General features: G+C 43.1%; 1 protein-coding gene across 7 annotated transcripts in view; it reads right to left on the reverse strand.

Annotated features, from left to right (window-relative positions):
• The window catches only part of LOC133385434 (WD repeat-containing protein 49-like), a 66478-nt gene that overhangs the window by 11263 nt on the left and 38271 nt on the right, over positions 1–16944 (reverse strand). For 3 of the 7 annotated variants that reach the window (XM_061628452.1, XM_061628450.1, XM_061628457.1), the window contains 9 exons: positions 15805–15967; positions 14569–14664; positions 8737–8795; positions 7417–7558; positions 6319–6358; positions 6149–6237; positions 5327–5511; positions 772–872; positions 471–689 (listed from right to left, as the gene is read on the reverse strand). In XM_061628452.1, coding sequence (XP_061484436.1) covers positions 512–689; positions 772–872; positions 5327–5511; positions 6149–6237; positions 6319–6358; positions 7417–7558; positions 8737–8795; positions 14569–14664; positions 15805–15967 — 1053 coding nt within the window. In that variant the 3' untranslated portion in view covers positions 471–511. Of the gene's footprint in view, positions 1–470; positions 690–771; positions 873–5326; positions 5512–6148; positions 6238–6318; positions 6359–7416; positions 7559–8736; positions 8796–14568; positions 14665–15804; positions 15968–16944 lie in introns of those variants that run through there. The other 4 variants (XM_061628454.1, XM_061628456.1, XM_061628453.1 and 1 more) reach the window with 3 other exon arrangements.

The raw sequence follows: 16944 nt of genomic DNA on the forward strand, positions 1-16944 counted from the left end.
ACTTGTTAGAAGAGGAAGATCTTCAAGTACATGCCAAAAAAATAATAGAGATGGCATCTGTCTAATATTTAATGGGAGGGAATTCCAAAGAGTAGGTGCCCCAACACTAAAGGCCTGATGCATATATTGTGCAGAACAGACCTCCTGATAAGGTGGTATCTGCTCTTGAGATGCAATACTTTTTTCACTTTAATCTTAAACAGAGCTGAGAATTGGTTTAGACCTTGCTGAATCCCAGCCTCTCCTTCTCCCCCCTCCACAAAAATGGAAAATGACACCCCTACTTGTGAAGAGCTTTTGGCTTAAGTTCATTAAAAATGCCTTTGTCTGTTCCATGAGATCAAATCTGCAAAAAAGCTTTAAAGAGGAGGATTGGCTGCCAGGAAAATTCTTTGAAAGTTTAATTCTTTAAGCACCATTTCATTCTGGGATTACAATAGGAGAAATTACACTAGGATTTTCAAACATGCCTTGTTCTGGTGACCTGGCAAATGATGTACTCAGTTTCTTGCTACTCAGCTGCTCCTTGGTAATTAGCACTGAAAATGTCCGTACCAAGAACAGACAAATCAGGCTTCTGACAGTTCCCTGGGAAACTGTCAACTTCATAATAGTTGATTGTGCAATAAGCGTTTGGTCTCCCGTGGCTAACTCGTCTGTTTAAAAGCTTGGATTGCTCATGTTTCAACCTAGAAAAAAAGGAAATTGCAGATGGGAAGAGTTAACTCTGAAAATGCATAAAATTATTTGTCAGCCTGGGCTTCAGCTTACCTCCTACTTGAGGTGTTGGCATAAAACCGTTTGCTAATTTCTTCTTTAATGTCTTCATCAGTAACAGTAACATGGGAGGGCCGGGGATTATAGTTTGCTTCCTGATGAAAGTAGAAGGACAGCTACTGCATTATTCATACACCTTAACTGCTGTTAGAATAGTAATAGCAGCCAATGCTGCTGCTGCTGCTGCTGTTATATTCTCCATTGTGGAAGTTTAGGGAGCTGTTATGTTGAAGAACCCATACTGAAGCAGATGGCAAAAGACTGGTACCTGAACAAATAGTGGCTCTTTCCATTCTGTACTTCCATACTGTTAAATTGTTATTCCTTTATCAAAGTTTCACTTACAGGCATATCCACTAGAAAAAATCCCTCTTATTTCAGCAAGACACACATGTATCCATTTAACAGGGTGGCTTTTTATTCCTCTAGGAAGATTAATTTTAATATGCTGGTACATTTATCATCCACTGAATGGCTGCATTCGTGTATAGTTGCTGCTCTGGGCTTTTCTTATAACTAGCTTTAGGACTGAAATATATATACTGTTGCCCTGAAAGCTGTTTCTTATATATAGGAATTTTGGAAGCTGTCTTAGACTACTAGACTGTTGTAGACTGCCTCAGACAATTGATCCATCTAGCTCAGCACTGTCTACATTGACCAGCAGCAGCTCTCCAGAGTTTCAGACAGGATTCTCACCCAGCCATATCTGAGCTGCCAGGGATTGACCTGGGACCTTCTTAATGCAAAGTAAATGCTGTACCACTGAGCTACGGCTATTTGCCCCCCAAAAGAACAAAGCTGCCTTATACTGTCGATCCTTCTAGCTCAATATTGTCTACACAGACTGGCAGCGGCTTTCTAGGATTTCAGACAGGGTACATTCACAGCCCTACCTGGAGGTACCAGGAAAACAGCAACAGAAAGCAAGTTTTATGCTGCTGCCTTTCTGGATTGAAGAGGACAATCCACTTGGAATTCTTTAGAGGTAGCAACATGTAGAGTGTATTACAAATGAATCTATTCTGGAGGTAACTGAAACACGGATGACTGAAGCCAAGTTTTCCTTTTATAGTAGAATCCAGCTGGCATTTCAGCCAAAGCTTACAAAAGGCACTCCTAGCAACTATTTCCCACCTAAGCATACAGGGAAAGTGAAAGATTCAGGAGTACCCTTAACCTACAAACCTGTTCCTTCAATGGGAGTGCAACTCTATCCAAATCCTGAGTGTCAAGTGTAGATATATGTTCAGTTTCATGTGTAAAAAACCCGTCTACCACAAGGAGGTCAGATTGTGGCATTTCTGCCATATAGAGGAGATGAAATCACTTCTACCTACATCTACATGACCAGTAGTGTAACGGCAAATTCAGAAGTGCAGGGTCCCTTCATGATAGTCACAGCCACGCCCCCACTTTTTTTTGCGGCTGGGTTGAGAATGAGACCCTTGTTAATGCCTTCTCCTACAACAACAGATAAACCTAAGATCCAATAAGCATCAAAAAAGGGAAGGGTGCTAGCTACTGAAAAGAGTCTTCTCAGTGGCTGACTCACTTGCTTTCACTCCGATAGGCTCCAATCAGCAGAAAAGGACAAGGGAGCATATTAGAAGACTCTTCTCAGTGGCTAAAACACTCCCCTTTCATGCTGTTTCTCTCATAGGAAACATAGGTTTAAGACCCCCCAAGACCCCAGACAACTACATCCCTGTAAGACTTGCATACTTCAACAGCCGACTTGTCTATGACTGGCTATGTTTTTCAGTCCTTTCCCTCATTGTCTGAAAAGCCCTTTCTGCCCCTTACCATTTGAAGGGTAAGTCTTCCAAACCAGAAAAGAGTTGTGGAAAATTTAGCGTCTCTTGATAAGTAGGTCAATGTTGTTCCTTCAGTCAGCTCTTTTCTTGATGCCTGCCTACCTAGGTGTAACCCATAATTGCTTGGGGCTGAACAGAAGCCAAAGTAGCATGCAGCTGTCTCCCTTTTGAAATGGCTGGCTACAAAGGGAACCATGCACGTTTTTGAAGAACTCTGCTGATCATAACATCTACAGTCATGGAGCATTTTTATTATTTTTGTTGTTGTTGCCGCCGCCAATGCAACCTAAGGAACTTTGGGTTGCATCCATCTAAATTATTGTATCCATCTAAATCAATGGAATGACTCCAGCAACCGCAATGGAACTTCCCCTCCCTCTCCTCCCCCTGCACCCCCCTGCACTGCCCCAAATCTGCTCAGGAGAGTTAGGAGAACTCCCAAAGCAGATCTGAGGAGCACATGGGGGAGGAGAGGGAAGGTGGAAGGTGTTTTGTGCATGCAGATTTAATTGGATGCAAACATTTTTATTTTTACTATTCTAGCATTGTTTAAAATTGTTTAATTTCCTGTTAAAATTGAAAAAAATGGACTGCCTTCGAGTCGATCCCGACATATGGCTACCCTATGAATAGGGTTTTCATGGTAAGCGGTATTCAGAGGGGGTTTACCATTGCCTCCCTCTGAGGCTAGTTCTCCCCAGTTGGCTAGGACCTGCTCAGCTTGCCACAGCTGCACAAGCCAGCCCCTTCCTTGTCCGCAGCTGCCAGCTGGGGGGCAACTGGACTCCTTGGGACTATGCAGCTTGCTCACGGCTGCACAGGTGGCAGGGCAAGTAACCCCTGAGCCACTCCCTGTGGGGGTGATCTTTAGCTGGCCCTTCACACCCAGGAGGCATGAGCGGGGATTTGAACTCACAAACTCTGGACTCCCAGCCAGGCTCTCCTCCCCCTACTGTGCTATACTAGCTGTCTCCTATTAAAATTAGTGCCATGTAAATTCTCATTTCCTGTAACATAATTTTACTTTTTAACTACAGCATTGTGCCTTCAGATTTTCAACAGTGCCTCCACACTAGAGATGTGCTAGAATTTCACTCAATTTGGATTTGGTACTGACTTTTCCATGAATTCACTTATTCTCTGCTGTTGCAGATTGGTTTTTTATGTAGTGATTTTCCATGGCTATTTTTGAAAATTGATTTTTTTTAAAAAAGACAAACCTCCAAAATATCGATATAAAGAACTATAATTTTATCAATATTTCCTTTCATTTACCACTATTTCTTTTCAAAATATCAATATTTCCTTTCAAAATGATCTATATTATCAATATTTTTTGCGAGGGGAAAAAACAGATTGGTTAAAGCAGAAGTTAATGAAGAAAGAACAAACTCAAATCAATGCTGGCCTGTGGGAACCCCACGTTTAGGGGTCGAATGTGGCCCTCCAGGCCTCTATCTGGCCCTCAGGACTCTCCGTAGGCATGAACTCTTCTAGTCCATTCCCTGCACTGGCCCTGCTTTGCATCCCCCTGTGATAATGTCTCTTACTTGCTTGCGTGGAGAGGGGTATGCGTGTGTGACCCTCTGACGTTTGCATGGTCTGAATGTAGTCTACTGTTCAAAGGTAAGAGTCACATCTGTTGCTCCCCCCAACTTTTGTCTCTGGCTTTCCCCACCGCTGGCATGTGGCACCCAGAAGGATTCCCACAAAGGAATGCAGCCCTTGGGCTGAAAAAGGTTTGCCAGCCCTGTATTAGGGCCTTTGTAGATGAGCTGATACAGCACATGAGTTCTCAGGTATGAGACCATTTAGAGCCGGGCAGAGTAATCCACAGAGGACCAGGGAGGGAGAGCCCAAGGCAGAGGAACTGCCAGCTCCAAAGTTCTGCTGGGTTTGTGCCAGCAGGACAGAACGTATGGAGGGGAAACATTTTCTTTCTGTCTTTCCCCTAGATTTTACCTCCCATTGGTCCCATGGGAGAGGCAATAGGTATGCCACACACACCCCAGGGCTGGCATATTTCATGTCTTAATTTGGGGAGAGGGTGTCTCCCAATCCACTGATATGCCCTCAGAATGCTTTCATTTTGCTCTCCCCACCATTGGAGCACTAGGGATGTGAGAAGTCAGCGATTTCTGTTCTAACCTATATGCATCACAATCAGCTCTGTTTCTGTGCCACTGCAGTCTGGTTTCCGCCCAATACTAAGTTATTCATCTTGCTGTCCTTTATTCGACGTAAGTTATGTAATTTCCATTCCATTCTCTTGACAAATAAGCAAACTGCAATCATTTCTGCTCCCTTTTCCATCAGAATTCTCTAATGTTCCTATGGAGCATTGATGGTGGAGGTGCAACAACAGTGGACTTTACCACAGCGGTATGGAAGAGGTTTTCGAGGATGGACCCCACTCTCTGCCAGCAGAAAGGGAAATCCATAAAATCTTATGGCCCCAGGGAACCCTCCCAAGAACTATAGGGTCGCACTTTTTGAAGTCGCCTTAACAGAAGCACTCCCCCAAACAAAAAAAAGCTGGAAAAGGAGGACAATAAAATGATTCAGTTTTCTCACTAGTATTGTTTTTACTGGGGAAGATGTGAAGACTAATGATACCTTCAGTACGCAGTCAAGGCATGCACAAAAACTCATGAGTCAGGGTGTAATTCATGGCCTTCCCCGTTACCTGCACCATACCACAATTTCAATAGGTTTGCAGTTGACATACCAACCTTAGGTGTGGAAGGATCATGAGTTCTCTTGTCTTGGTCTGGGATCTGCAAATCAGAGGACTTGTTGTCTAGTACAGGGTGAATGGGCATACTTTGAGGATCTATCAGAATTTCATAAGGAACCATAGGATGCTTCCAGGAGGATGGGGTAAAAATTTCCCAACATTCTGCTTGGCCAAAAGTTCCTATGGAGAGAGAATAGAGGAATCCCCAAACAGGCATATTGAAGAAACAGCATGCTAGGGAAGCGGCTCCTTCAGTGAAGAACAACAGTGGCTACAGAGAGCAGTTCTAAAAGAAAATATTACCTGTGACTCAGGACAGGGTATTTTTAAAAAGAATATTGGAGATGGCATCCTAGGGCAAACTGTTCCAAAACAACTCAAAACAACATTGAATGGAAGAGAATGTGGAATTCAGGAGTCTCATTCAATGGTCCTGAGCAGACTGGATGTTTGTTGTTTTGCACTCAGTGGTTGCTTGTGAATAACTATTGCTAGAGAGCAGCTTAACCAACAACCTGCTGCAATACTTAGAATGTGAACATTTGATAATTACAAGAGAATGTACAGTTATATATAAAATGGAGCCAGGGCTGATCAGAATCTCATGCAGGAATGCTTTTAACTGTTCTAAAATTTGATTTCATCCACTAGGCTGCAGGTGCTGAAATCAATGCGACTTAAGTAATTACGTGTCTAACTTGTTTTGTTGATTTCAGTGGAACCCACGTAAGCTAACCTAGGGTGCAATCCTACACCAGCCCTCAGTTTCTCTTAAAAGAGTAATATGGTCCTTGAGTATTGTGAATGTATCATTTACCAATGTATTCTCCCTCCAGGCTCCACAAACGAACGGTACGATCAATGGAACAGGATAGCAGGACATTCTCTTCATCTATAACTTCTAACCTATTTGTTAAGCCAGAGATGATGATCAGTTAGAAACGTATGTGCACTGATTGTTTTGTTCAAGGTTTGAAAAGTACTTACGATAGAACCAGATTTAAATGGGCTCTCCAGTGGTTCACATCTGTAGCAACATAAAGAAGCAGAACTCAGTTTATGGATAGAATGTACATTAGAATAGGCACTAATACACAAAAACAGTGTGGTCTGTTTTAAGGTCCAACAAGTCACATTCAGTGCAATCCTACACATGTGTACTCTGAAGTATGTATCATTGTAAGTGTACATAAGAACATAAGAAGAGTTTGCTGGATAGGTCCAGTGGCCCATCTAGTCCAGCATCCTGTTCTCATAGTAGCCACTCAGTTACCCATGGGAAGACTGCAAGCAGGACCTGAGTGCAGTCTCCCTTCCTGCGGTTTCCAGCGACTGGCATAAGATTGCAGCTTACTGAGTTCAAGGGGGGTTACTTTTCAGTATAGACTTATATAGGATTGTGCTGTCAATCTATAACCTAGCAAAAAGATGCTAAACATTTCTACTATATGAAAACAGAACATTCATACAGTAGTTCAAGAAGATGTTATATCTTGAATAAAAATGCATGCATGTTAAGAAGCAAGCAGCCTGTTTGGTATAATTGTCAGAGGATGGCATCTAGAGTCTGTGTGATTACACCTGCAACATAAGCAGTGCTTCAGACACAGTAATATTTTGAGGAGAACCAATAAAGTAATATGGGATCCTACAGGTTCATCTTAGAATCCTTCACAGTGCACAGAGGACATTGGGGCACAACTCCTGGATAACAGTAGGCTAAGGGCATCCCAAGCATTTTCTATGATAGGAAAAGATTCTGGGATATTCCTTTTACGATTATGCAGTGGAGTTCTTGGGGAAGCAAATGGTCTTGGGCTAGAACTGATAGCAACTTACATTTAGTACTCTGGCAAAAGCCCTCTCACCTAACTGAATGGAGTTTTTCTTGCTTACGGGTTCTGAGGTTCATCCTGTGCTCAGTGAGCAACAATGTTAGCTTTGCCAATTGTAAGTCTAGACATGATAATCTGGATCACCTTGATGGAAGAATGACTAAAAAACTTGGCTTTTTTAAAACGGCCTACCTTATACTAAGTGTCAACCTGTTCTAGATACAAAGCTAAAATGTACATGTGGACATACATTTTGGTGCTTCTTGTTCCGGATCCTGAAGAGCATAATCTTTGATGTCATGGATGTACACATACCCATCCTCATCTGCTGCATACAGGTATGAATCATCAGCAGTCACAGCAATGCTGCTAATCAAGGATTTCCCTCTTGACTGAAACACACATTGATACAACCCACATTGTCAGTTAGTACATTTACACAAAGGTTGGATAACATTTGTATTCTTAGAAGGAAGTCCAGTCCTAGGCACCAATCTGGAGGTCAGAACAATCCAGCCCTTCACAAATGGGAAGATTTTCTGATCTTGTCATCATCTAACACAGCCTTCCCCAAACGCGTGTCTTCCAGATGTTTTGGACTACAATTGCCACCATCTAAATCTAAATCATCTGGAGGGCACCAGGTTGGGGAAGGCTCCTTTAGCACATCTTTCTTCAGTGGTTGGGCTGAGATCCAAAAATGGGTCATGTCATAACCTAAGGTAGGTTGATGAGGGGGCACCACTATTGTTTTGTTTCTCCTTTTTCCTGCTTTTTAAAGAAAAGGAGAGAGGCAACAAGAAAGGTGACCAGATGCAATGACGAAAACAGTCCCTTTATTTTTAATAGTCATGTGTTTCTTTTATTTGTATGTTTATCTTCAGATTTATATCCTGCTTTTCTTAAAGGGCTAAACCAAAATGGCTTATATAAAACAACAACAACAGCAACAACAGATTTTTAACCCTACATGACAGAACCTGCAAAAATGCCCTCTTCCATTAAATTGTTAAAAATACAGGCATCTCTGTTGCCTCTTATCATCTAAAGAGTCACCATGGCCAAATGGTAAGTGTGCTTGGCAAAAACCTGGGAGATTTATGTCCAAATCCCATCAGCTGAAAAGCTCCCTCAGTGATCTTGGCCCAGTCACCATCTCTCAGCCTCACCTACCTCACAGGGTGGCTGAAAGGGGAGGAATGGAGGAGGGAGATGAAGTATGCTCCTCAGAGGAAGGGTAGATTAAAATATAAATGAAAAAAGGGAGGAGAAAATTGGCAAATGTTATACTTGAAACGATGTGGTTCCTACATTACATTTTGGAATTAAAGTTCAATACACTGAAGTTAATAGACCTGACTAACTTAGGCTCATTAATTTCAGTGGGTCTACTATGAACAACCCAGTAAACTATAGCACCCACATATATTTATGCTCACAATACATTAAAAAGCAAATTTAAACCTTTGCAGTTTTTAACAGAAACCCCACTTCCAACACACATTTCTAAGAACTGGAAAAAATATTTGTTTGTTACTAAACTCAGTGACTTCCCATCTGTCAAACTTACAGGTGTAAAACTTGCTATAAGTGGATTCCCAGTGAAAACGCTCCAGAAATGCAGATGGCCTGAAAAAGATGTAACCATGTAGGAAGAAATAGTTTGTTTATTTATTTATTTATTAGATTTATATCCTACCCTTCCTCCCAGTAGAAGCCCAGGGCGGCAAACAAAAGCAATAAAAACACTTTAAAACATCATAAAAACAGACTTTAAAATAAGTTTTAAAAAATCTTTAAAACCTTTTTTTTAAAGCTTTAAAAACAACTTTTTTTAAAAAAAAGTTAAAAAATATATTAAAAAGCTATTCCAATACAGACACAGACTGGGATAAGGGCTCTACTTAAAAGGCTTGTTGAAAGAGGAAGGTCTTGAGTAGGCACCAAAAAGATAACAGAGATGGTGCCTGTCTAATATTTAAGGGGAGGAAATTCCAAAGGGTAGGTGCCATTACACTAAAAGTCTGTTTCCTATGTTGTGTAGAATGGACCTCCTGATAAAATGGTATCCACAGTGATCGACTGGGTATATAAGGGATAAGATGGTCTTTCAGGTATCCTGATCCCAAGCTGTATAGGGCTTTGTACACCAAAACTAGAACCTTGAACTCAGCCCAATAGCTAATAGGTAGCCGGTGCAATTCTTTCAGCAGTGGGGTGATATACTGGTGATACCCTGCCCCAGTGAGCAGCCTCGCCACTGCATTTTGCACCAGCTGCAGCTTCCAGACCAACCTCAAGGGTAGACCCACATAGAGCACATGACAGTAATACAGCCTGGAGGTTACTAGTGCATGGAAAACAGTGGCCAGGCTATCCCAGTCCAAAAATGGCTGCAGCTGTCTTACCAGCCACAGCTGGTAAAAGGCACTCCTAGCCATGGAGGTCACCTGGGCCTCCAGTGACAAAGATGGATCCAGGAGCACCCCCAGATTATGGGCCTGCTCTTTTGGAGGGAGTACAATCCCACTGAAAGCAGGCAACTGACCAATTATCCAAACTTGGGACCCACCAACCCACAGCATCTCCAACTTGCTAGGATTCAGACTCAGTTTATTAGCCCTCATCCAGCCCACCACCAAGTCCAGGCAGCGGTCCAGATCTTGAACAGCCTCTCCTGATTCAGATGTTACAGAGAAATAGGGCTGGGTATTGTCAGCACCTCGCCCCAAATCTCCTGATGACCGCTTCTGAGGGCTTCATATAGATGTTAAACAGCATGGGGGACAAGATGGTACCCTGTGGCACCACACAGCACAACTGCAAGGGGGCCGAAAGACAGTCACCCAATGCTATTCTCTGAGAACGACCTTGGAGATAGGATTGGAACCACTGTAAAATGGTGCCTCCGATACCCATCTCACCAAGTCGGCCCAGAAGGATACCATGATCAATGGTATCAAAAGCTGCCAAGAGATCAAGTAATAATAATAATAAAATTTTATTTGTGAGTCGCCTATCTGGCTGAATTAACGGCCACTCTATGCGACGTACAACTTCATAGTAAAAATACAATAAAAGCCAATGAGGACCACAACAATAATAATATTACCATATTAAAAACTAACCCACCCCCGAGGTCCCGTAGGCCTGCCTGAACAGCCAGGTCTTTAAGGCCCGGCGGAAACCTATCAAGGAAGGGGCATGGCAGAGGTCAAAAGGAAGGGAGTTCCAGAGGGTGGGGGCCACAATCGAAAATGCCTTCTCTCTGGTCCGTACCAGCCTCGCTATCTTAACTGGTGGGACCGAGAGAAGGTCTTGTGTGGCTGATCTCGTTAGGCGGCATAATTGGTGATGCTGGAGGCGCTCCTTCAGATAAACTGGGCCGAAACCGTATAGGGCTTTAAAGGTCAACACCAACACCTTGAATTGGGCCCGGTAAACAACTGGTAGCCAGTGTAGATCTATTAACACCGGAGTGATATGATCACGGCGACGGCTGTTCTTAATCAAACGTGCCGCCGCATTCTGTATCAGTTGTAATTTCCGGACCATTTTCAAGGGTAACCCCACGTAGAGCGCATTACAGTAGTGTAAGCGGGAGAAGACCAGGGCATGTATCACCCGTGGGAGCAGATGGGCAGGAAGGTAGGGTTGCAGCCTCTTTATCAGATGTAATTGATACCACGCTGCCCGGCTCACTGCCAAGACCTGAGCCTCCATGGACAGCTGGGAGTCAAGAATGACCCCGAGGCTGCGAACCTGGTCTTTTAAGGGTAATCTTACCCCATTGAACACCAGGTCTATATCCCCCAACCTGCCCCTATCTCCCACGAGCAACACCTCGGTCTTGTCGGGATTTAGTTTCAGCCTATTCCTTCCCATCCATTCACTTACAGATTCCAGGCACTTGGACATGGTATCCACAGCCAACTCTGGTGAGGACTTAAACGAGAGAAAGAGCTGAGTGTCATCTGCATATTGGTGGCACCACAGCCCAAATCTCCTGATGATGGCCCCCAGCGGCTTTACATAGATGTTGAATAGCATGGGGGAGAGGATAGAACCCTGTGGCACTCTGCAATTGAGAGGCCAAGGGTCTGAGACCTCATCCCCCAATGCCACCCGTTAGCATCTGTCTGAGAGATAGGAACAGAGCCATCGTAGAACAGTACCCCCTATTCCTAATTCTTCCAGGCGATCCAACAGGATACCGTGGTCGATGGTATCGAAGGCCGCTGAGAGATCCAGGAGGACGAGGAAGGTATATTCTCCCCTATCCAACGCCCTCCTCATATCATCCACCAGGGCGACCAAGGCTGTTTCAGTTCCATGTCCAGTCCTGAAGCCCGATTGGAATGGATCTAGATAATCCGCTTCATCCAAGTGTGTCTGTAACTGTTTGGCCACCACTCGCTCAATCACCTTGCCCAGAAATGGTAAATTAGAGACTGGGCGGAAGTTATTCAACTCTTGGGGATCCAAGGAGGACTTTTTCAAGATGGGCTTTATAACTGCCTCCTTGAGGGCTAATGGCATTGCACCCTCTTCCAAGGATGCATTTACTATTGCCTTGATCCCTTCACTCAGTCTCTCTTTGCAGCTCATAATGAGCCATGAGGGGCAAGGATCCAGCAGACAAGTGGTTGGCTTCACAGTAGAGAGCACCTTGTCCACTTCCTCAGAGGGAAGAGGCTGAAACCGATCCCACCAGACCAGAATGCAACTGGCCGGCTCTCACTCGCTTCCTGTCTCCACGGCGTATGGAATCATGCTCTTCAGAAGTAAGAATAACAGGGTCACTCTCTCTCTGTCCTTCTCCTGATAGAGGTCATCCATCAGGGTGACCAAGGCCGATTCAGTCCCATAACCAAACCTGAACCCAGACTGGAATGGTCAAGATAATCTGTTGCATCCAAGAGTACTTACAATTGCTATGCCACAACCCTCTCAATCACCACCACCTCTTTCAGGGAGACTGGAACCACTCCCTCCTGCAACAATGCATTGACCACACCCTGCATCCTGTCAGTCAAACTCCCTCTGCAAGCTTTAATAAGCTAAGAAGGGAAGGGTTGAGAGGACACGTTGCTGGCCACATTGTCACAAGCACCTTGTCCACATCATCAGGCCGCATCAACTGAAACCATTCCCAAGGAGTTACAGCAGACGTTGCACTGGACATCTGGCTGGGGGCTACGGTAGATGTGGATGGGCATCAAGATTGCTACGGAGACAAGCAACTTTACCCTCAAAGCACCTTGCAAACTATTCACAGTGGGCCTATGAAGGGTCTAAAACTCCATTTCCTGAAGTTGATGTCAACAGACCCCTGACAATAAGGAAAAGCTCCACTGGACTGCTACGTGAAGATGCGATAGTAGCAGAGAAGTGGGCCTTCTTCACTGCCCTCACTGCCACACAGTGGGCACATTTATGATGTTTTACTCATGCTCAATCAGCCTCACAGCATGTAGTGGATAAACTGGCCAATGAATTCAAATGAACATGTGAAATTCAGTACCCCATTATCTTTTGAGGACTGCCATGATGGTATAACAGGCAAGGCATAATCCAGAGTTGGTAGATTACCCTTCTATACAACATTTTAAAAAGACACAGGTCTAGGGGCTAGACCTAACAATGTTATGTTCTGCTTGGCTCCTGTTCCACAGTCCTAGACCTCTGGCCTCTTACCTCTTCCACCTGCCCCTTCCCTCAGTTTCCTAGCAGGACTTACAGCTTTGTTATCTGAGCAACTGGCATGAGAATTACTTCCTGTTCTGCAAGTGCATGTACAAGAGTTTGTGCCATGCTATAACAAGCAGTGAAATAACATGAGAATGGGCCTTTTCAGTGGTGGGCTCTCATCTGTGGAATACTCTTCCTAGGGAGACACACCTTGAGCAGTCCTTGTCAGTAATGAGGAACCAAGATTTTTGGTTACTCAGGCCTTTGGTAATTAAGTTGCCTCCTATGAGTGCTCATCCTTTAGTGGAGTGAGTCAGACTTGTCCTTATTCATGTTACTGGATGAGCACTTTATATATTTTCTATTGGTGTTTTTTTTAAAAAAAAAATTAAAATTGCTTTTATATGTTGTATTTTATCTTGTCAAGTTGCTCTGAGACTTTTTCTTTTGTATAAAACAGCTGATAAATGTAATAAATAATCATAATCATAATAACAGGGAGGTTCTATATGTTTCAACTTGCACAAGTGGCTGCACAGGCAGGAAAACATAATTGGATTTAGGATTTGTTTGTTTTTTAATTGAAGGATTTTGAGATTTGACAATAAAAGAATCTCCTCTTCCCAATTATACTGTTGGTGATACAGGACATAATCAATAAGCTTCTATTTCCCAATGTCCCCTCCCGCTACTCTTCTCATCAGGCCATTGCCTTATGTTAAGTTCTATGTCTTACATGCTAAAACAATGTACAGATCTTTCCTGTTCTGGATTTAGTTTCACTTTTCTCATGCAATATTGTAGTTCGAGTTGAAAAACATTCCTTCCATGGAAAATGTCTTCCACGTGTGGAATGGCACTTTTGGATCCAACTTAATAAACATATTTTCCCAAAATTACTTTTTGTTGTTACAGAGACATTTAAGAAACGTAGCCCCTATACAGCTCAGTTCTCCAGAGATGGCACCTGAAGGGAATGCAGACCAAAGCAAAAAGCATCTATTACAGATCAAATGTGGGAAATATTTACTGCAGTCTAAAGCATCAGATGGCTCTATTTTTCATATAAGCATGGCCTCCAATGTAAGAGAATGTACCTCCTTGAAATGAACAGGGCAGGCTTCTGCTTGTGCAAAATTCTATTTTAATATTGGTGTGAGTGAGCTCTGCTACATCAGACCAAAGGTCCATACAGTCCAACTTCCTGTTCTCACAGTGGCCAACCAGATGCCTATGGAAAGCCCACAAGCAGAACCTGGGTGCAACAGCACAGTCCCCGCATGTGATTCCCTACAACAGGTATTCAGAGAGATGCTGCCTCCAACAGTGGAGAGAGCATAGCCATCATGACTAATAGCCATGTGTAACTTCCATGAATTTGTCTAATCCTCTCTTTAAACCTTCAAGTTGGTGGCCATCGCTACATCTGTGTAAAGTATCTTCTTTTGTCTGTCCTGAATCTTTCATCATGCAGCTTCACTGGATGGCCTTGAATTCTAACATTAGAGAGAGAAAAAACCATCTCCCTATCCACTTTCTCCACACCATGCATAATTTCATACACCTCTATTATATCCCCCCCACTTACCTTTTTTTCTAAACTAAAAAGCCCCAACCTTTTCTCAAAGGTGAGTTGCTCCAAGCCCTTGATCATTTTGGTTGTCTAGAGTTGTAGAAGGTTGTAACACCAACCAGATTTCATTAATCCTACCTTGTGGCCCATTGGAAATAAGAATAGCTGCAGCCAGTTCAAATTTCACTGCACGGGTCTTTAGAAAGATTACTCGACTAACACTTGCATCTACATCTGGGGAGGGCAAAAAGAGAATAGTTACTTGTTTAAAGGAAACTTCATGAAACCTTAAAATACTTTAATGATGCTACAGTTTAAAAGGATAGTGAAACTGCATGCAAGCAAGTTTCCTGAAGTCTACATTTAAGTCTATATTTAAATTTCCTCTTCCATGGATTTCAGAAGCTGAATTCAAAACTCCCTTAGCTGGTGCACAGGGAGTTCAATCCTCCTTGGTTCAAATGTGTGAGAGAGTTCCCTGCATGGAACTCACACATGCACCCAAACCCTACCAAAAGCAAGATGCTGATGCGCAGGGATTTAAATCCTGCTTGGTCAGCATCTCCCCCACCCCCAAGGGCCATCCACCTATCAATCACCTGACATCATTATGATGTCAGATGATTGTGGGTGGTCCTGCCCACTTGTCAAAGCGGGGTCACAACTCCCATTGTGGGGAGAGAGAAATATCTGGCCCTGTGGGCCAAAAAGGTTTTCTTTTCTTGTCTAAGCCAGATTTTTTTACCTTGTTCTTCACCATCAAAACCCAACAGCTGAATAGAATGCATCCCACCAAACAGTGTAGCAAAGTTTATTTCCTTATGGCTTTCAACCTGCGGGTATATGCAAAGTTGCCACAACCAAAACAGTTGTTTGTACTATAGCAAATCAAATGACATCAGCATGACAAGTAGGGCAGGGATGTTACTTGGAAGTTCTTATTCCAATATATAGACTGTAAACAAAGAAATCTGCTCATAATATTTTTTGCAAAGTCTGTATTGGGCTAGTAAACAATGCCTCAGTTTAAGACTTCAGGCTCTACTTCAGATGGAGGGTCACTTCCTGTCCACCCATCTGTAAATTGGGAGATGACCAACTTCATTCAGGAGGTTTAAAAACCAACTATAGTTATATTGGGCTGGCTACATCACACCCTTGCGTGGCTGAAACTTGGTGTGTCTTAACCACACCAGGCCTATTAGATAATAAAACAACTTGGGATAGGCTTCACCTTTGAACTTTCCCTAATGTTTTCCATTTCTATTCAGCTCCATGTGCAATGATTCATACAGAATGATTCACTCAGACACAGTAGCCCTGGGGAAAGTGTAAGATTGTTTTCTGCAGCCTTTTTAAAACAAGTGAACTTACTTTTGGTACTAACAGAGGCAGCGGCAATAGGAATGTGGAATTTGTGACATATGTGACCCGAGATCATATTCCAAACAATAATTTCACCATCATAACTTGAGGTGGCAAGGAGAGTAGGTGGACACTGAGCAATGCACAGAATGTCTTCCTTGTGTCCCTGGTTCTGGATAACAGAAGAGAGAAATAGGAAAAGAAGCAATGCTGCTGCATGTAGTTTTGTGGTTGTACTTTAAGCACATGTACAAATCAGTTCAAGCCCTGCAGACTGGCACAATAAAAGGCTAAACTGCAATCAACTGCAAAGTCTACAATGTCATTACTGTTACTACATGTGTCCCCAAGAACAAGCCTTCATAATAGATAAGGTAGAAACTTTTAGTGGACCAAATTTACCAATTAGAATGTACTGGACTTCTGAGTTATATTGAATTCATTAGGTCCAAGGAATTCTATGAAGCTCAGTGGCTCACACATGCGCACAGAGATAACAGTAAACAAAAGAATATCACCTAATGTTCCCTTCTTTCAGGGTTATGAACAAATGGCCTCTAAAGGAAAACTAACAACATTCATTTGGTATCAGTTAGAGAAGGGGGAGAAATTAATTTGGTTCACATTTTAATGCAAACCTAACTACCTTCCTGAACCAATATGCAAACTGAAATGAAGGTATGTGCACTTCTCCAAATTTTGCAAAGCAGTTTTCCAACCCCAAACTTTGTGTACCAAAAAAACCATACTGTATATGAGGGGAACCATCTGGGCTCTGTGGGCCAGATTCTTATCAGGATCCAATCAGTTTCTCAGCCAAATTTGATAGGTGGGTGGGATTTGATCCAGGAAGTGGTTTGCATGGAATCCTGCTGAACTTGCTTATAAGCTGACAAGTGGGAGGTTAAATCCTTCTGCTTTGGCTGCACACCCTGTTGCCTACTGGGAACAGGTACATACAACCAACACAGGATTTAACCTGTGCAGCCAACTCAGGACTTAACCCCATCCTCCTACAAATGACATCACGAGTGATGTCAGCTGATGGGTCGGTAGGCATGGTTTAGGTAAAATGACCTTGTGGGCCAACTTGGACACCTTGGTGGGGGGAAAGTGTACACAAAATGCTTATTTTATTTATTTTAAAGT

Source organism: Rhineura floridana, chromosome 5 (genome assembly GCF_030035675.1).
Source record: "Rhineura floridana isolate rRhiFlo1 chromosome 5, rRhiFlo1.hap2, whole genome shotgun sequence".
Classification (NCBI taxonomy): Eukaryota; Metazoa; Chordata; class Lepidosauria; order Squamata; family Rhineuridae; genus Rhineura; species Rhineura floridana.